The sequence below is a fragment of the Phycodurus eques genome, chromosome 10 (genome assembly GCF_024500275.1).
Source record: "Phycodurus eques isolate BA_2022a chromosome 10, UOR_Pequ_1.1, whole genome shotgun sequence".
Lineage (NCBI taxonomy): Eukaryota > Metazoa > Chordata > Actinopteri > Syngnathiformes > Syngnathidae > Phycodurus > Phycodurus eques.
The window spans coordinates 2,684,337-2,705,829 of record NC_084534.1 but is presented as its reverse complement, the minus strand read 5'-3'; the positions used below and the strand labels follow the sequence as shown (position 1 = coordinate 2,705,829).

Below are 21,493 nucleotides of genomic sequence, written 5' to 3'. Positions count from 1 at the left end.
TCTACTTTAATGTAGTGCTTGATGTGTGTGAAGCAGGAAGTGGATGTGAGGCCGCACTAGTCTTGTTGAGAAAGAATGACCAGAATACATTTTAGTCTTTAACCTGCTCTGAATGCATAAAGCCTTTTCCCTGTGTTATTGACTTTCCTTGGAACATGATATTCGCAGATGACATTATGATCTGCAATGAAAGCAGGAAGCAGGCTGAAGATGGAGGGGCTGGGGGCGGGGGGCAGTGACAATCGGCCAAAGAGAAGGTGGATAGCTGTTGGTGTTAGAGAGTATGATGCAGGAGACGGACATAAATGGAAAAGGGTGATGCACTGTGACGTCCCCTAACGGGACAAGCCCAAAGGAAAAGAAGAATTGTCTTATTCAATATTGATTGTATTTATATTTATTTTATAAATGCAGTCACTTTAATTGTACTATGCCAGTGGTTTGCAAACATTTTACGCCACGTACGACCTAAAAAGAAAATCTGAGCTCTCCAAGTACCACCATGACCAACATTAATAAGCAGAAACATAGTGTTCATTGAAAAACAAGAACGAGGTTCTATTCCTAAAAAGTGTATTTTATATTAAGCCACTTCAAATTAAACCGTTTGAACATCAACACTGCGCTTAAATATAGGAACATTTTAAACAAGTGCGTAATGTGTATTGTACATATTTTAAAAAAGTACCTTAATAAATATTTTAAAAGTCTGTTCTTAAAGAGTAAATGCAAATGTTTCTAATTTAAAAGTTAAATATAACTTAACTTAGGCAATGATTATTTTTTTTTATACAACTGGAGGGAGGGTGGGAGTGTACCCCAGGTGGTACTCGTACCACATTTTGAGACTCACTGTACTATGCAATTATAGATGGTTGAATTTTTGACCAGATGAGGACCAGGGTCAAAAGTGGCTCACCACCTGTGTCCTGTTCTTCAGATCCATTCCATCCACCAGCGTAGGAAGGTGCAAGGCCGCACTAAGAACTTTGACCAGTTAGTGGCTGAACTTAAGACCAAGGTCCGTGAGAAGGGGGCACAATCGCTGGAGGGAGGTTCCTCCTCTGGACGGTCCCCCAGCCCAGAGATACAAAGAGATCAAGATGGGGCTCCACACTGCCGGAGACCTTTGGCCACCCTCCCTGCTTTCAGGTTAGCTTTGCTCAAACTAGTAAGGGATGCAGTGTATGGTACTTTAGGCTCTACTACACAGTAACACATATTGGACTCTCCATCCATCTGTTCAGAACTTATGATAAAGACCAGAAAAGGGAAATTGACCTTTTAAATATAAATGTGATCTTTGGACAAGTCAAATTTTCAAAGAGTGCCTGAATAATGCTTTATCTGCCACTTTACCACCCATTTAAGTAACTGGTTCACTTTGGCTTTACAGTAGATCCACAGCTGCATCAGAGAGCACACCAGAGAATGACAGGCAGCTGCAGAATGAGGGAAACCTACGAGCCCACTCCCCTCTTGTCCATGGAACAATTTCCAGTGACGAAAGTGAGGCTGAAGGAGCAACGGAACCGGTTGAGTTCCAGTCTTCTGCTGCACATCCAAAACCACTAGCAGTGAGTATTTGTCTTGAAATTGACACCGAGAAAAGAAACTAAAAAGAAAGTCAATATGTATTTTTGTTTTACCTCATACAACTGTGTTTCGTTTGTGTTTGGTCAATTTATTTTATTTCTCATGATACACGATATTGCCACTGTGATCCTATGACACCCCATTTTAATAGAAGGGATTTATTATGATGTAGGTCCACATTTTGGAACTATAAAAGCTTCAACTCTTCTGGGAAGGCGTTCCACAAGTTTTCGGAGTATTTTCATGGGAAGTTTTCACCATTCTTCCAGAGGTGCATTTTTGAGGTCACACACTGATGTTACTCTTAGTCGCCACACTAATTCCTCACAAATGTCTTCTGTTGGGTTGAGGTCAGGACTCTGTGCAGGCCAGTCAAGTTCATCACCAACCTCTCTCATGTATTTACATACAGATAAAATTGTTGGTACCCTTCTGTTAATGAAAGAAAAACCCACAGTGGTCACAGAAATAACTTGAATCAGACAAAAGTAATAACAAATTTAAAAAAAATTAAACAATGCAGGGTTGGCACTGGGCCATGAAACCTCTTAGCCAATGTGGCTAAATAGTATAAAATCCCCTAGCCATACTTGTGTGTAGTTAGCCACAACATCATGTGTTTTTAGCCACACTTTGCAAGTTCTTGTCGCTGAGAAACTACTAAGCTTTTAACGATGTGGGCCCGATTAAAACTCACTTGTCATCAAGCAAGACTGAATGATTTGAGAAAATACTCTATTTGCGATTTAAATTTTATATATATTTTTTGATTTTATATTTTTTAAGAATTATTTGAAAATTCCCCCTGCCCCCCAAATATTGCGATTTAGCATGCAGTTTTGTGGGGTAAGTTTATCTGGCATTATTCACGAAATGCAATAAATAAATCATTCTCTCGTATGACCAACACGACATTGGATATAGCCACTACAGACAATAAACAACTATTTCCTGGAGGCCAGGCCCAAATGTGATGAATTATGAATAACAAATCTTTATTTTAACATTGAATTGGAAAAAGAAAAGCTATCACAGTAGAATATTGACTGATTGTTTTAACTTCAGTCCTTGTAAGCATGTAATATAATGATGTTCTTGCCAGTAGCAGTAGCACTGCTGTCTGTGTCAACCGAGTACAGAGCTAAAGTGGAGAGTGACACTTTATCATCTAGATGTTAATATAAAAGTACTTGAAATGGTAAACTATTTTAAATGTTGAGTAATATTCTTAACAATCACAGTAAAAGTGTTGATGATTCTCATGTTTTATAACAATCAATAAGAAGGATCTTAAGGACATTATAGCTAGTTCAAGAAATAGCTGAAAAAAGCAAATGAAAAACTATCAGATAATTGTATGTTCAGAAGTAGTAAAAAGTGGTCTAAATTACATAGCTCACCAAATTGAACTAAAGAACAATACTTAATGTGGATGTTGGTGGTGGGGGAAAGATCCTTGGACCCCAAATGACAAGCTGCGGCCCTGGGCCGAGCCAGCAACGAGGGGGTTAGGCGCGACACCTGAGCTGTGATAGCGGCTTGTGCATTGATGAAGAAGGCAGCTTGGTACCTGCGAGAACTAATGGCAATTGCAAGACACAATTGAGTATCGAGATTTCAAATGTACGTCGCGGTAATATGTTTCAATTTGGTGCCAAGCAGCGGCATCGCTACCCCGCAGCTGGGAAAGTCCGTTAGCCTGTCTGCTTAGCCAGTGGCGGCTGGATGGCAAATTAAAGCATTTCATGAAGCGAGGGGGAAAAAACAACTAAAGTACTAACACCATTCATACATGCCAAAATGAGCGCGCTCACTTAGAATTTTATCAGGCAGATGAATTTGATTCCGATTATGTTCCTGATGGAATACTAATTCACTGGACATATCATGGAATTGCTATTTATTTATTTATTTATTTTCGTTTTAAATCTCATCAGACCTCTTTAAATTTACAGGTGACTTGGCTTTGGATTTTTGTGTACAGCACCAAATTTCTCGTTTATTAAAAACAACAACAAATGAAAGAGTCACATTCATTTTGTGTTCCCATAACACAAAAATACACAGTGGTGCGTTTTTGGGCTAGACAAGAATTTAGATAATATAACAAAACAGATGACAAACTCACTCATCGATTGATAACATCATACAAAAAAAACAAACAAGCAGAAATGTTATTTTCCTTTTACACAGTACACACCAAATCTAATATCAGGAACATCTTCATACTGGTTGGGGTTTTTCAGTATGTTTTATGTGATGTAAAGCACAGCTTGCATTTGCGAAAAATAGATAATACCAGTTTTTACAAATACTCACGTGACTCAGGACCGAGCCTTTTTGTTATGGATGTGATTCTTGCTTTAAAATGTTGCAGTTTGCTGCAGTCTGCTTGTTAGTCCGGTAGTAGTAGTACATTTTAGTTGTGATGACCCAAAAATGGTACGATTAAACGATACCAATCTTCAATTAATATGGAATATAATGTATCTGCTTTTTCCAGATGTGTTCATTTGGCGGCAGTGTGTTAGGCCATGGCATCTACACTTTTGACAGAAGGCTTCACCACCTGAGGTCAGCTTTTAGCAGCATGCTAGAGCAGCACATCAGTGTCCATCTTTGGAAGTAAGTCGTTTCAATGTTAACCATTATTTTTAGGTTAGGTTTTTTAATTACTCTGTTTATTGAAAATGCAGCTGGACAGAAAAATGTTTTAGGTGACAGACTGAGGGGTAGAGTGGACAAGGGGGTTATTTTATTTTATGTTTTGTGAAATGATGCCTTCCGATTACTGGCAACCAGTCCAGCTCACCTTTGACACTAGCGAGAACAAGTGCTAGAGAAAATTTATTTGGTTAAATGAGCTGCTACAGAGGAACGTCTTCTTGATCTAATAGATACTGTATGCAGAATCTGGTGAGTTTTCTTAAGAGTTTAATTACGTTTTCCTGCAATATCAGCTCATATAAATAGGAGTAGTCCCTTGGCCTTCTATAAAATTTCAGACTAAGAATGTGTGGGAAATGCTGTTCCTTTTAAATTATATCAACACACCCAGATTTCTAACCACCATTTTTTTTATTGCGTTTTAATCAACTCAGGTCTGGTTGTACGTTCATTTTCTTTTTCAAAACCTTCAGGATATTTTTGTCAACTGATGGCCATGAAACTTTTCTCTTTGCCAGGAGCACTGTTATTTTTGTGTATTAAAAAAAATACTTTATTATATTATTTCTTTAGACTAAAATGGTATGCTAAAACATTTTTGTGACTTCAGTGCTTCCTTCAAATTTGTTAGACAAAACACTAGTGCTTCTGTTGTGCTGCTCTGATTCAAAACTGGTTAAACTATGTTTGTATTTACAATAGCGGTGGTTTAAAAAAAAAAAAAGTAAATCCCAAATTCCTCATCATAGCTTTTCTTTTCATATACACAAATACATTGCACTTTTTATTCCAGGGTCCGAAATATCCGGATCGCATCGCCAAATGCGACTTAAAATGCGGTCTTTAGTGATGTCCTCAATTTTCATCGCTACTGTATGCGATGCATGTTTTGAACCGTTCATTTCTCCAGGTACTCTGGTTTCCTCCCACATTCCAAAAACATGCATCGTCAGTTAATTGAAGTCTCAAAGGCTACGTTCACACTGCAGGGCATGATGCCCAATTCATATTTTTTGGTTAAACCTGATCTTCTTATGTAGTCGTTCCCATCACAAAAAAACAATGCGGCTTCGACTGAGGACTGAAAGCGTCTGTGACGTCATGGTTGCACACAAAACAGGACATCACATTGTGTGCCCATAACCACAGGGCGCCGCGTTGACGTAAGTAAATACGGCCCCTTGCGTAGCGAACATTTTCTTGTATTTATCAGTAGGCTTTACACCACAGGTGTCAAACTGGTGGCCTGAGTGCCAGATCCGGCCCGCTACATATTTTAATGTGGCCCGCGAAAGCAAATCAAAATTGCCAATTGTGTTCTGGTGTAATAACATTGAAATATTTGCAAGCATTTTTTGTTACCAATCCACCTTTGAAAAGATATGTGATAGTTGGAAAACAAGTTCTTATTGGCTTCTGATTTCAAAACTGGTTATTCATCAATGTGTTGTGTATACTGTATGTAATTATATGAGGTAATCTTTCATTTATATGGGTTCACAGTCGTAGCGGCCCTCCGGGGAATTCATAAATACGATGTGGCCCGTGAAAAAGATGAGTTTGACACCCCTGCTTTACACGATCAGGATTTTTGGGGCCGATCAGCGAGTTTAAAAAACGATCCGATCACAAGATGGAGGAATGTGTTTATTTAAATGACCTGTTCATTTACTGTATACACTTGTGTACTTAATTGCTCAAAAATATATTGACAAAAAATGTACAACCCAAATTCCAATGAAGTTGGGAGGTTGTGTTAAACATAAATAAAAACAGAATACAGTGATTTGCAAATCATGGTCGACCGATGTTTAATTGAATACACTACAAAGACAAGATATTTAATGTTTAAACTGATAAACTTTGTTTTTGTATAAATAATCATTAACGTAGAATTTTATGGCTGCAACACGTTCCAAAAAAGCTGGGACAGGTGTCAAAAAAGACTGAGAAAGTTGAGGAATGCTCATCAAACACCTGTTTGGAACGTCCCACAGGTTAACAGGCTAATTGGGTACAGGTGGGTGCCATGACTGGGTATAAAAGGAGCTTCCCAGAATTGGTCAGTCATTCACAAGCAAAGATGGGGCGAGGTTCACATCTTTGTGAACAAGTGCGTGAGAAAATAGTCGAACAGTTTAAGGACAACATTCCTCACCGTACAATTGCAAGGAATTTAGGGATTTCATCTACGGTCCATAATATCGTCAAAAGGTTCAGAGAATCTGGAGAAATCACTGCATGTCAGCGGCAAGGCCGAACGAAAACCAACATTGAATGCCCGTGACCTTCGATCCCTCTGCATCAAAAACTGACAATGTGTAAAGGATATCACTACATGGGCTCAGGAACACTTCAGAAAACCAATGTCAGTAAATACATTTCGGCGCTACATCCGTAAGTGCAACTTGAAACTCTACTATGCAAACCAAAAGCCATTTATCAACAACACCCAGAAACGCCGCAGGGTTCTCTGGGCTCGAGCTCATCTAAGATGGACTGATAAAAAGTGTTTCTATGAGTCCACATTTCAAATTGTTTTTGGAAATTGTGGATGTCGTGTCCTCTGGGCCAAAGAGGAAAAGAACCATCCGGACTGTTATGGACGCAAAGTTCAAAAGCCAGCATCTGTGATGGTATGGGGCTGTGTTCGTGCCAATGGCATAGATAACTTACACATCTGTGAAGGCACCATTAATGCTGAAAGGTACATACAGGTTTCGGAGAAACATATGCTGCCATCGAAGCAACATCTTTTTCATGGACGCCCCTGCTTATTTCAGCAAGACAATGCCAAACCACATTCTGCACGTGTTACAACAGTGTGGCTTCGTAGTAAAAGAGTGCAGGTACTAGACTGGCCTGCCTGCAGTCCAGACCTGTCTCCCATTGAAAATGTGTGGCAAATTATGGAGCGTAAAATATTACAACGGAGACCCCGGACTGTTGAACAGCTGAAGCTGTACATCAAGCAAGAATGGGAAAGAATCCCACCTACAAAGCTCCAATAATTAGTGTCCTCAGTTCCCAACGTTTATTGAATGTTGTTAAAAGAAAAGGTGATGTAACACAGTGGTAAACATGACCCTGTCCCAGCTTTTTTGGAACATGTTACAGGCATAACATTTTAAGTTGATTATTTGCTAAAAACAATAGTTTATCAGTTTGAACATTATATATCTTGTCTTTGTAGTGTATTCAATTAAATATAGGTTGAACATGATTTGCAAATCATTGTATTCTGTTTTTATTTGTTTAACACAACGTCCCAACTTCATTGGAATTGGGGTTGTATCTTTATGCCAGTGAGCCATAGTGACAGACAGAACAAATTAATGGTCTTCTATTTGATGGCAGAAAGTAAATACAGTAATTAATGTACCTACTTTTTGTGACATTTTTGTTTGTTGGTGTGCTGTGAGATTTTTAAATTGTAAAATACGTTCCTTGGCTCCATAAAGGTTGGAAATCACTGCTCTGGTCAGATCGTGTATTCTCATCAGTCAGGTCAAACCAACATTACGTGACAGAAATAATGGGTGCTAACTTACTGTATTTAAATTACTTTATTTTTATTTAAATGACTTCACCCACACCGAAACTTTAGAGCATGATTCGACAGAACGGCGGCATGTTTACGTACAACCGTTCGTGCTACCACTCGTTTGCTAGATTACATCAAGTTTTTGTTGCCTGCTTGTTAGCCGTATCGTATTAAAAATATGTGAACATCCCTCAAGCAAGCCTTAAACGTACGCCCTCTCCTGTCCTGAGCACCGGTGACCACCAACACGTTTTTCCCCATTTTGTCCTCATATAGTCGGCGCGATCCACTCTTGTTGTCGTCGCCATGGCAACGCGTGTATCCGGTCACGTTTAATTTGACAAGATAAAGCCCAGTGGTCGTAAAACAGCGAAAAAATCTAAACGCAATTATCATGTCACATGACTCAGAGAAAGCTTTCGATAAAGTTAACTGGGCTTTCCTGTTTGCAGTACTTCGCAAATTTGGCTTTGGAGATTCAATTATACATTGGATAGCAACATTATACAATTCGCCGAAAACGACAGTCACCACAAATAGGATCACTTCACAAAGGTTTACATTACAAAGAGGAACCAGACAAGGATGTCTACTCTCACCAATATTTATCAAACCTCTTGCTGCCACTATACGTCAGAATGCTAGATTAAAGGTATCTGCTCACTAGTGACGGCACACAAAATCAATCTATATGCTGATGATATTCTTCTTTACTTACAGGAACCCAAGTATTCTCTTCAGGCGCTCTTCAATCTCATTAAAACATTTTCACAAATATCGGACTACTCTATTAACTGGACAAAATCAACAATACTCCCAATAACAGCAAACTCATGGACTCCTGCAGATCAAATCCCAGAGGAGCCTATTCCTGTAGGAAACATTAAGTATTTAGGTATCAATATTTCGTCAAAACTCACAGAGCTAACCAATCTAAATTACACACCACTTCTGGAAAAAATCTCATCCGATTTAAGGCGCTGGAATAACCTGCCTATATCATTACTGGGAAGAATAGCTACAATAAAATGAAAATCTTACCTCAAATAAATTATTTATTTTCAATGATTCCATTTAAGACCACATTTAAATGTTTTCAAACCTTAGATTCTGCTGTAATTTTTTATTCAAAAAATAATAAAATCTATCCACTCTTGAGAAAAGTAAACAGGATGGAGGCCTAAATGCTACCAACTTTAAACACTATTATTTAGCTAACCAATTACAATACCTCATCAATTGGTTGCACCACAGTGAGGAGTGTGATTCTTGGCTAGAATTGGAACAAACAGACTGCAACAACATCAAACTACCAAAACTCCCATTTATTTCTACTCTTCTTAAACGCCATAAATGTTTCAAGAATCCAATAATCACATCCACCTTAACGGCTTGGTGGCAAAGTTTAGTCTCGACAGGATCTCAATTAGCTGCCAATCTGTCATAATCCAGATTTTGAAATTAATAATATACCCCTTAATTTTAGTACACGGGAACAACATGAATTAACCACCTACAACAACTATTTAACTAATGTTTTTAGAACACGTGATGAACTGTTCCAATAATTCCAAATAACTGCCGGAAACGTTCTTCAATACAATAAATTAAAAACAGCAATAAAAAAATAAAAGAATAACAACACTCCAGAGCACCCTCGAACTGCCAGTTTGTCAAGCAACTAATGAAGCTTCCCCCGCAAAGTAAAAGAAATCTCTCAAAAATTTAGAAATTAATTTCATGTACTAAATCAATGTACTTGCCAATCACCAAATGGGAAGAAGACCTCTCCATGTTTGCTGACCGTAGCTACTGGATACAGATTTGTAACAATACGTTTAGAATGACAAAAAACACAAATCTACAGCTTATACAATATAAAGTGATCCATAGAACACGCTTTACTCAGTACACAATGCATAAAATGGGCTTCTCTCCATCTAATATATGCGTGCAATGCACCAAAAATACCCCAGACACCTATTTTCATGCTATATGGGAATGTACACCAATTCAATGCTTTGGTCTTCGGTTACACAAAAACTCTCATATATTTTAAACTGTAGGATTCCACTTTCTCCAAGATTGTGCATACTTTGCGATTTAGGAATAATTGACCTCCCTAATAAATATTCACAATCATTACTTGTCGCGTTAGCTACCGCTAAGAAAACAATTCTATTAAACTGGAAAAACAAACAAGCTATTAACATCAATCCGGGCGGTGCCCTGCGGGCTGTGGGGTTCTTTTCCCTGCCTGGTTTTGGGGGGGCCGACCTGCAGGAGCCATGCCTCTTAATCAGTCACCTAGCACACACTCACACAATTCACTGTATATATTTTTCTCACTAAACACATCTGGGCACATACACACATCAAAAGGTTCCTGGGGGAACTGGTATGGGATCGGGAGGGTGTGGGTGTCGGATCAGGTTTCAGCACATCTATGCTGTTTCCTGGATTGGTTGTCTGGGGGTAGTGGCATTGGGTCCCTGCGGCCCCCACTGGGTGGCCGGTTGTCGGGGCGCCTCGGTGGGGCCGGCGGATCGCCCTGGTCCTTCGTGGGGGACATGTCCCGTCCGCCAGGCTGCTCTTGGGTGGACCCCTGGGCCTGATCCCACCCCTCGATTGGGTGGGGTCATCAGCCGCCGCGGTGCGTCCACAGCAATTACAGGACACTTCTGTCCGTCTTTGTGCATGTAAAACGGTACCAATTCACTTGCATGTATCCGCAGACACACACTCCTAGGATTCTTTCACTGGGTGTGGGGTCACGCACTTACTGCGACAAATAACTCATGAATATGAAGTCTATTTATCAGTTCCAAAGCATCTTCTTTTCACCACTGACTGTTTTCTGCTCCTTTGTCTGTCATTTGGTTTTGTCGCGTGTCTGTTTTTTCCCAACAATGGTGACGTTTGTCGCCTTTTCATCACACACCGGTCGAATGCGCGTCCCGTGAACGTCCATAATGTGCCGTCCATAATGTGCTCGCGTGGGATACTTATCTGATTTATATTCACTGATGTAAGAGGCCTGGGTCGGCTATGAAAAAAAAATCTGAATTGTACTCTTCACATTGACGTGAAAAACATCAGACACGTCAAATTAGGCAAAAAAAATCTCAATTGATTTGCAGTGTGAACATAGCCATGCCCTGCGATTGGCTGGCGACCAGTTCAGTGTGTACCCCGCCTCTCGCCCAGAGTCAGCTGGGATAGGCTTCAGCACGCTCGCAACTCTAGTGAAGATAAGTGGTATGGAAAATGGATGAAAACTCCATAGCAAGCAGAAGTAAAAGCTATGAAATCGCTGATTGGTCAAAAGTCAGTCAGAGGAAGCTCATGGCAGATAGTAGACGATAAAATGCAACATGGCAAAGTCACGAACATTTTGGTCAAAGAGGTTGCAGTAAATGAGGTACATTGTTTGCTTTGTCGCCAGCACTGAAATGTTATTGAATGTTATTGAAATATTGCCAAAATTACTCGCTGAAGTTTGTAAATGGTGTTACAGACAGCGGGCTAAAAATAGACAGTGTTGACAAGCACAACCGAACAGAGGCAAACAAGAAGGAAGTAGATTAGGATAAAAATCCTGCAATGTTATCCGAAATCTACAAAACTACGATTGAATGGCCGTTGAGTCATGCCGCTAACAGCGAGAAGGATTGGGTAAGTGAATTTAATCAGTAGTGTATTGTAAGGCAGTGGTCCCCAACCTTTTTTGCACCACGGACCGGTTTAGAGTAGGCATTTTTTTTTTTCATGGACCGGCTGTCAAGGTGTGGCATATACAGTGGGTACGGAAACTATTCAGATCCCCTTAAATTTTTCACTTTTTTTTTTGTAATATTGCAGCCATTTGCTAAAATTATTTAGATTATTTTTTTCCCTCAATGTACACACAGCACCCCATATTCACAGAAAAAAACTGAATTAGTGAAATTTTTGCAGATTAAAAAAGAAAAACTGAAACATCACACAGCCAGTGTTCAGACCCTTTGCTGTGACACTCATATCTTTAACTCGGGTGCTGTCCATTTCTTCTGATCATCCTTGAGATGGTTCTAAACCTTCATTGGAGTCCAGCTGTGTTTGATTATACTGATTGGACTTGATTAGGAAAGCCACACACCTGTCTGTATAAGACCTTACAGCTCACAGTACATGTCAGAGGCCTTAATTCTAACCGGTATGTGTGGAGAAAACCAGGCACTGCTTGGCACCGGTCCAATACAGACCCAACAGTGAAGCATGGTGGTGGAAGCATCACGCTCTCAGGGTGTTTTTCAGCTGCAGGGACAGGACGACTGGTTGCAATTGAAGGAAAGATGAATGCGGCCAAGTACAGCGATATCCTGGACAAAACCCCTCTCCAGAGTACTCAGGACTCCGACTGGGCCGAAGGTTCACGTTCCAACAAGACAATGACCCTAAGCACACAGCTAAAACACTCCGTGAGTGTTCTTGAATGGCCCAGCCAGAGCCTTGACTTAAACCCAATTGAGCATCTCTGGAGAGACCTGAAAATGGCTGTCCACCAATGTTCACCATCCAACCTGACAGAACTAGAGAGGATCTGCAAGGAGGAATGGCAGAGGATCGCCAAATCCAGGTGTGAAAAACTTGTTGCATCGTTCCCAAAAAGACTCATGGCTGTATTGGCTCAAAAGAGTGCTTCTACTAAATACCGAGCAAAGGGTCTGAATACTTTCGTCTGTGTGATATTTCAGTTTTTCTTTTTTAATCTGCAAAAATTTCAATAATTAATTTTTTTTTCTCTCAGTATGGGGTGCTGTGTGTACATTAATGAGCAAAAAAAAATAACTTAAATGGCTGCAATATAACAAAGAGTGAAAGATTTAAGGGCGTCTGAATACTTTCCGTAGTCACTGTAAGTGCAGTCCATTTACCATTTACTGTGATTCAACACGATCAAACACTTTTTCATCATCTAAGGAGATAAACACTTCACAAGCTGGGACAGGTGGCAAAAAAGACTGAGAAAATTGAGGAATGCTCATCTAACACCTGTTTGGAACATTCCTCAACGTACAATTGCAAGGAATTGAGGGATTTCATCATCTACGGTCCCTAATATAATCAAAAGGTTCAGAGAATCTGGAGAAATCACTGCATGTAAGCGGAAAGGCCGGAAACAAACATTGAATTCCCTTCGATCCCTCAGGCGGCACTGCATCAAAAACCGATATCAATGTGTAGAAGATATCATCACGTGGGCTCAGGAACACTTCAGAAAACCAATGTCAGTAAATACAGTTCAGCGTTACATCCGTAAGTGCAACTTGAAACTACTATGCAAAGCAAAAGCCATTTATCAACAACACCCAGAAATGCCGCTGGTTTCTCTGGGCCCGAGCTCATCTAAGATGGACTGATGCAAAGTGGAAAAGTGTTCTGTGGTCCGACGAGTCCACATTTTAAATTGTTTTTGGGCCAAAGAGGAAAAGAACCATCCGGATTGTTATGGATGCAAAGCTCAAAAGCCAGCGTGTGTGATGGTATGGGGCTGTGTTAAGCAGTTGATTAGCCAAAAGTAAAGTATAAACATGCCAGGTGCTTGACCTGTGAGTAAAGAGAGTACCAAGTTGAGTTTTTTTTATATTACTATATGATTTTTAACCCATTTTATCAAATTTGTAGACAAGATTCAAGCTGATAGGTGCGATCTTCTCCGTCCCCCTTCGACACGTCCCTGGGGTACTTAACCCTGGCGCTTGTGTGTTTCTATCGTGTTTTTTCTCTCCTCTTGTCTTGCTGGCAGCTCGCCAGCTGGGCTGGCCGTGGGACACCCCTCCCCCTTTTGCCCTTTCTTTATTCGGGCACACAGCTCGGTAACCACGAAAGTCGGGACAGAACAGACTTGGGTTCCCAGCCTAACCGTGGGCCACCCCTCGGCAATAAGAGCACCGACTACGAAGGTACCCGGTACGCTTCCAGCCAAGCGGGATCGCTCTGAAATTGCCAGCGAGTCACACACAAAAAAAATAAGGCAGGAAGAGAGACGATCCGGTTCGCCCAAGAAGGCAACAACATTTCCACCTACCAGTTTGAGCCTACGGTCGTGAGTAGGCGCGGCAAAACCTTTGCCAGACTACAACATTAGTGCCTAATAATTTCGGGGGAAATTACTAGCTTCAGACAAAATCTCAATTTTTTCCTCTCTCTCTCGCTCGTCCGCACGCTCACGTTTGGAACTTTAGTCCAACACACGATGTTCTATTTTCCTTTTCTTGAGCCTATTTTCCTTCTTTTTACCATTATGAGTGTTATTTTCTTTCTTTAGTTAGACCCTTGGCAGCATGGCGGACGACTGGTTAGAGCATTTGCCTCAGAGTTCTGAGGACCGGGGTTCAATCCCTGGCCCCGCCTGTGTGGAGTTTGCATGTTCTCCCTGTGCCTACGTGGGTTTTCTCCGGGCACTCCGGTTTCCTCCCACATCCCAAAAACATGCATTAATTGGAGACTCTAAATTGCCCATCGGCATGACTGTGAGTGCGAATGGTTGTTTGCTTCTATGTACCCTGCGATTGGCTGGCAACCAGTTCAGGGTGTACCCCGCATCCTGCCCGATGACAGCTGGGATAGGCTCCAGCACGCCTGCGACCCTAGTGAGGAAAAGCGGCTCAGAAAATGGATGGATGGATTTTAGCAAATGGCTGCAATGTAACAAAGAGTGAACAATTTAGGTGGGTCTGAATACTTTCCGTACCCACTGTATATACAGCAAAAATAAATGAACACGACCGGCTTAAAATCGAATGTTAAATGCATGAAAAATACAACTCACCATAATGCATAAAGGATAAAAGAAACTTTCTTTCTCTTTGAGGTCGTAGGCTCTTCTGGGTTCTCAGGTGGCCTTTTTCCTTTTGAAAAGAAGCTCTCCGAAAATGTTTGTTTTTTACTCATTTTTGCTAGTTTGCGGACTTATTTTCAGTCATGTATCACGTGACTGACGTACAGTCTAGCGTTGTTTCATTCGCGAACGTTTCGTTCAAAAGAACAAATCTTTTCAGTGAACGTAATGAACTGAATCAGTTTTCTGAGTTTGGCCGCCGCCATTAGCGACTCGGCTTGGAGCGTTCTGTGCAGTCTTGACAGGTCAATTACGACGCGCAGCTGTTCCATCTGAGATGATCTGGTAATTTTTCAAAATAAAACACATTTGACACGGAGAAACGCAATATCACGGAAATTATATAAATTGCCCCGGTAACAAATGCCCCAAAGAACGGTATCGGTCCTCGGAACTTAATCCGTTCTGTGATCCTCTTTTCAGGGCTGGGCAATTCTAATTTAATCGTGATTTCGATTTTGGCTTCTCACAATCATGAAAATGGTATAATCGAAGAAAGACGATTGTGCCACAGCGTGGGTTGTGTATGCAAGTTCCTGTGTTGTAAATGCACCTTGAATGCACAAAAAAAGATTTACACACGTACGTCTAACAGTCAATGGAAAACCCAATTGATGGGCTAGCGAACATTAGCTTTAGATCACGAGGGATTTGCCTTCAAATAAAGAATATTCACACACAAACACCATAGTAACACATGCAGACAGTTGATTTAACAATACTCACAGGCATATCCAGTCCCCTCCAAAAGTAATGGAACAGCAAGGTCAATTTCTTTGTTTTTGTTATATACTGAAGACCTTTTGGTTTCAGGACAAAAGTTCAGAATTCCAGCTTTTATATCATGGTATTTACATCATCTTTTCATTTCGACTTGTCCCTTTAGGGGTCACCACAGCGCGTCATCCTTTTCCATGTAAGCCTAGCTCCTGCATCCTCCTCTCGAACACCAACTGCCCTCTTTGTCTTCCCTCACGACATCCATCAACCTTCTCTTTGGTCTTTCTCTAGCTCTCTTGCCTGGCAGCTCCATCCACATCATCCTTCTACCAATATAGTCACTATTTCTCCTCTGGACGTGTCCAAACCATCGAAGTCTGCTCTCTCTAACTTTGTCTCCAAAACATCGAACCTTGGCTGTCCCTCTGATGAGCTCATTTCTAATTTTATCCAACCTGGTCACTGCGAGAGCGAACCTCAACATCTTCATTTCTGTCACCTCCAGCTCTGCTTCCTGTTGTCTCTTCAGTGCCACTGTCTCTAATCCGTACCTCATGGCTGGCTTCACCACTGTTTTATAAACTTTGCCCTTCATCCTAGCAGAGGCTCTTCTGTCACATAACACACCTGACACCTTCCTCCACCCGTTCCAACCTGCTTGGACCCCTTTCTTCACTTCCTGACCACACTCACCATTGCTTTGGATGCTTTACCCCAAGTATTTAAAGTCCTCAACCCTTGCTATCTCTTCTCCCTGTAGCCTCACTCTTCCCCAACCACCTCTCTCATTCATGCATGTATATTCTGTTTTACATCGGCTAATCTTCATTCCTCTGCTTTCCAGTGCCATCTTTCTAACTGTTCCTCCACTTGCTCTCTGCTTTCACTGCAGATCACAATGTCATCTGCAAACATCATGGTCCATGTGGATTCCAGTCTAACCTCATCTGTCAGCCTATCCATCACCACTGCAAACAGGAAGGGGCTTAGGGCTGATGCAGCACACCTCACCACTGTTCTGCTGCCCTCGTACATGTCCTTTATTATTCTAACATACTTCTCTACCACTCCAGACTTCCGCATGCAGTACCACAGTTCCTCTCTGGGTACTATGTTATAGGCTTTCTCTAGATCTACAAGGAAACAATGTAGCTCCTTCTGACCTTCCCTGTACTTTTCCATCAAAACCCTCAAGGCAAATAATGCATCTGTGGTACTCTTTCTAGGCATGAAACCATACTGTTGCTCGCATATACTCACTTTTGTCCTGAGTCTAGCCTCCACTACTCTTTCCCATAACTTCATTGTGTGCCTCATCAACTTTATTCCTCTATAGTTCCCACAGCTCTGCACATCACCCTTGTTCTTAAAAATAAGCACCAGCACACTTTTCCTCCATTCCTCAGGCATCTTCTCACGTGCTAGAATTCTACTGAACAAGCTGGTCAAAAACTCCACAGCCACCTCGCCTAGATGCTTCCATACCTCCACAGGAATGTCATCGGGACCAAATGATTTTCCAGGCCTTTACTGCAGCCTATTTCAGTTCTTCTTTGTTTGTGGGGGTTTCTTCCTTCAGTCTCCTCTTCAGGAGGTAAAATGCACGCTCTATTTAGTTAAGGTCTGGTGATTGACTTGGCCAGTCTAAGACTTTCCACTTTTTCCACCTGATCAAGTAGTTTGTTGTGTTGGAAGTGTGTTTTGGGTCGTCTTGTTGCATGATGAAGGTTCTCCCAATTAATTTGGATGCATGTTCTGTAAATTGCCAGACAAAATGGTCTCTGCTGCTCCCATCATGACTTACATCATCAATAAAGACTAGTGAGCCTGTTCCAGAAGCAGCCATTCAAGCCCAAGCCATGACATTACCTCCACCATGCTTCAAAGATGAGCTTGTGTGTTTTGGAGCAACAGCAGATGCTTTCTTTCTCCATACTTTGGCCGTTCCATCACTTTAGTAGAGGTTAATCTTGGTCTCATCAGTCCATAAAACTTTGTTCCAAAACTTTTGTGGCTCATCTCTGTACTACTTTGCAAAATCCAATCTGGCCTTCTGATTCTTTTTGCTGATGAGTGGTTTGCATCATGTCGTTTGGCCTCTATATTTATTCTCTCGAAGTCTTGGATTTTTGTTCTCTCGAACAATGGATTGTGATACCGTCACCCTTGCCCTGTGGAGGATGGCAAACCTTTTTGTCTGATGCAGTTATTGCAAGTAAGGGTTATGCCACCAAATATTAAATGCTATTCTGTTTGGGTTAATTTAATAATGTCTGTTCCAATACTTTTGTTCACTTGAAAAGTAGGTGGCTTCAAGCAAAAGGTGCTGTCCTGAGTTGTTTAACACATCTACATGTAAATACCATGAAATGAAAGCTGAAATTCTTAACCTTTGTCTCATATTTCTTTTGATTTGAAACCCAAATGTCGGCAGTCTACAACAAAAACAAAGAAATTGACCTTGGCGTTCCAATACTTTTGGAGGGGACTGTATACCACATTTGACTGTGATGGATTTTTTTAAAAACTTCTACTGTACCTATATATAATGCATAAAATTGACTTAAGACTTGTTTGGGGGGAAAATTGTGTACGATACATGAGAAATTTAGATCGTACCTAAAACAGCATGTAAAAAAAATCATGCACAAATCTCACCAATTGTTACACAAAAATGTTTTCATAGTAACAATTTCTATTAAAAAAAACAGTTAGGTATTTCGGATCCTGTATTCCTGTTTTTTTTTGTTTTGTTTTTTTAAAAAGGCTTCCCAAAATATTAAATGTAAAACTGGAGAAATGTTTTTACATTTTAGTAATAATGGATTACAGATGTTCCAAATACCGTATTTTTACGACCATAAGGTCCGCCATATTAAAAGGTGCAGTCTCAGTTACGGGGTCAATTTCTGCATTTAACACACATACATACACATACATAAGCACCGTATTATTGGGTGCAGGCATGGTAAAACATATGCTAGCTTAAAACATACGCTAGCATGCATGCTAGCGTATGTTTTTAAAAGGCAGCTGGAGCAAAACTGAGTTCGGTTGTACTTTATTGAAGTTTTTAACAATGTACTCACGTTATTTTTTTTTTTATCAATCCTCATCCACAAATCCATCAAAGTCCTCATCTTCTGTAGCCGAAATGAACAGCTGGGCAAGTTCTCCATCAAACATGCTGGGTTCCCTCTCGTCATTGTCTGAGTCTGTCTCGTTGCCAGGGGGCTGTTCATCAATGACGCCATCATTTTCCTGCTTCCTCCATTTGCGAACCATGGATTTGTTCATCTTGAATTCTCTCGCGGCTGCTCGATTCCCATGTTCCTCTGCGTAACTGACAGCTTAGAGTTTAAACTGTGCTTCGTAAGCGTGTCTCTTCGTATGTGCCATTTTCGGGGGTCCTTAGCCAAACCGATGTTGTTTTACACAATGCACATACCGGCGCCATATACCTACTGGGGGCGTGCCTTTAGCGTCCTCTTTCACGCGCACCCTTCCCCCTTTAACGTCCGCATGCTGTGCTAAGTCACGTCCGCCTTTCCTCTATATAAGCAGCGTGTCTGCAGGAAATGCTCCCAGTCAGTCAAGCGGAGCGCTCATCAAAGTCACACAACATCATTTACAGATTTTGGACCTCTCTGAAAAAGTGATTGCCCCCTAAACCTAATAACTGCTTGGACCACCTCGAGCAGCATCAACTGAAATGCCAGATGTAATGGGACACACACCTTCCAAAAAGTTCCAATTCTGTCTCGTCAGACCACAAAGTATTTTCCCGAAAGTCTTAGTCTAATTATCAAGATGTCTTCTGGCAAAATTGAGAAGAGGCTAAATGTTATTTTTGCTTAGCAGTGGTTTGCATCTTGTAAGTCTGTCATGCAGGCCATTTTTGCCCATTTCTCTTCTGGTGGAGTCATGAATACTGACCTTAACTGAGGAAAGTGAGGCCTATAGTTCTTTGCACGTTGTTGTGGGGTCTTTTGTGACCTATTGGATGAGTCGTGGCTGCGCTCTTGGGGTAATTTTAGTCGGCTGACTGGGATGGTTCACCACTGTTCTATGTTTTCACCATTTGTGAATAATGGCTCACACTGTGGTTTGCTGGAGTCCAAAAGCTTTAGAAATGGCTTTAACCTTTTCCCCACTGATAGATCAATTACTTTCTTTGTTTGTTCCTGAATTTCTTTAGATCTCTGCATAATGTCTAGCTTTTGAGGATCTTTTGGTCTTCTGGACTTTGTCAGGCAGGTCGTATTTAAGTGATTTCTTGATTGAGAAAAAGGGTGGCAGTATAAGGTCTCTATGTGGCTAGAGAAATTGAACTCGGGTATGATAAACCACAGTTATGTTTTAATGGGGGGCGGGGGGGATCATTTTTTCACACGGGGCATGTAGGTTAGGATTTTTTTCTCTCAATAAAAAACATTTAAAAACTGCATATTTTGTTTACTTGTCTTGTCTTTGACTTATCCATCCATCCATTTTCTGAGCCGCTTCTCCTCACTAGGGTCGCGGGCGTGCTGTAGCCTATCCCAGCTTTCATCAGGCAGGAGGTGGGGTACACCCTGAACTGGTTGCCAGCCAATTGCAGGGCACATAGAAACAAACAACCATTCGCACTCACAGTCATGCCTACGGGCAATTTAGAGTCCCCAATTAATGCATGTTTTTGGGGATGTGGGAGGAAACCGGAGTGCCCGGAGAAAACCCACGCAGGCACGGGGAGAACATGCAAACTCCACATAGGCGGGGCCGGGGATTGAACTCGCGTCCTCAGAACTGTGAGGCTGACGCTCTAACCAGTCGGCCGCTGTCTTTGACTTATATTTAAATTTATTTGATGATGGGAAACATTTAAGTGTAACATGCAAAAAAACTGAAAGCATGAAGGGGCAAATACTTTCACACCACTGTAATCGGCATCAGTGACCGCTGACCTACAGATGCATGTGCATCGTACCCGTGTGTTTCTAGGTTAATCTTCCCACCCCTATTTTCAGTGGCATATTAGCTTGCAAAATACTCCCACTGATTGGGTCTCTTGATTTCAGACCTTGTCTGTGTATATTTTACTAACGAGTTTGTTTAATTTTGTCTTTTTTTAAACATCATTTGAAAGTCTTGCAAAGCTAAATTTTAGATTAGAAAAATTAAACCACAGGGGACTCTAATAACTATCCAAATTTGTAAAATTGTTCTTAGTGTTCACTGAGAAATGGATTCAAAGCATGTTATATTCTTTAATTCAGGAAAATACCTCAAGCCACCAACCATCAGTGTCTAACCTCCGCCAGGATTGTCACCTCGTCGTCCCCCACCTCGATAACCAGCGCATCCTCCACCTCCTCTTCATTTCATTCTAAAATCCGCTCAGCTGGTCATTTGAAGTCCTCCCTCAAAACTGTGTCGTCGTCCTCATCTTCCAGTCGTGGGCCAGGGAGACAGTCGACAGCCGTCCTATCAGAGAACTCTGGAAGCACCGGTGGTGGCATGGGAGGTAGTCACCTACTGTCTCCGGGTAATCCTGTGGGTGTGCATCACGCAGGTCCAGGACGGCCCAAGAATCCAGTTGGGCGTCCCAGCAAGCAGATGCTGAAGCTGCGAGAAGATGCTGCGGCTGCAATCACCGTCCGCAAACGAAAAGCCCCATCCCAGGAAGGGGAGCATTCAGGCCCCAACAGGAACTGCATTACCCTACACGACCGGGGCCGCCCACCCTCCATAGCCTCTTCCCCCTCACCCTCCCCGTCCTCTTCTAAAGCACCCATTCTCTCACCGCTTCACCACGAGAAGATCAATGGTACGCTCTCGCTTGGCAGCAAACCCCGCCCCCAGCCCTCTCCAACAGAGTCGCACTCCACAGCTGCAAAGACAGTCTGGACCTACAGACGGACTCATCCTACGTTGGGTCATTCATTACCCCCAGAGCCCTCCTCTATTAACAATTCCCACTGTCGAAATACTGTTGGGGACTCAGGACTGCTCGGGCAGGGCAGTGGGCGAACTTTCGAGCACCAGGGTTTGATAAAAAAACGCAAGGGGGGTGCCCTTGAGGAACACTCCCCTTCACCACA

The 21,493-nt window shown here is 41.6% G+C and overlaps 1 protein-coding gene across 1 annotated transcript in view; it reads left to right on the top strand.

Annotated features, from left to right (window-relative positions):
• The window catches only part of atxn7l2a (ataxin 7-like 2a), a 76,204-nt gene that overhangs the window by 14,623 nt on the left and 40,088 nt on the right, over window positions 1-21,493 (top strand). The window contains exons 6-9 of the mRNA XM_061689064.1: window positions 941-1,152; window positions 1,397-1,577; window positions 4,100-4,221; window positions 20,669-21,493. The exon at window positions 20,669-21,493 is cut by the window's right edge and continues 133 nt beyond it. Coding sequence (XP_061545048.1) covers window positions 941-1,152; window positions 1,397-1,577; window positions 4,100-4,221; window positions 20,669-21,493 — 1,340 coding nt within the window. The remainder of the gene's footprint in view (window positions 1-940; window positions 1,153-1,396; window positions 1,578-4,099; window positions 4,222-20,668) is intronic.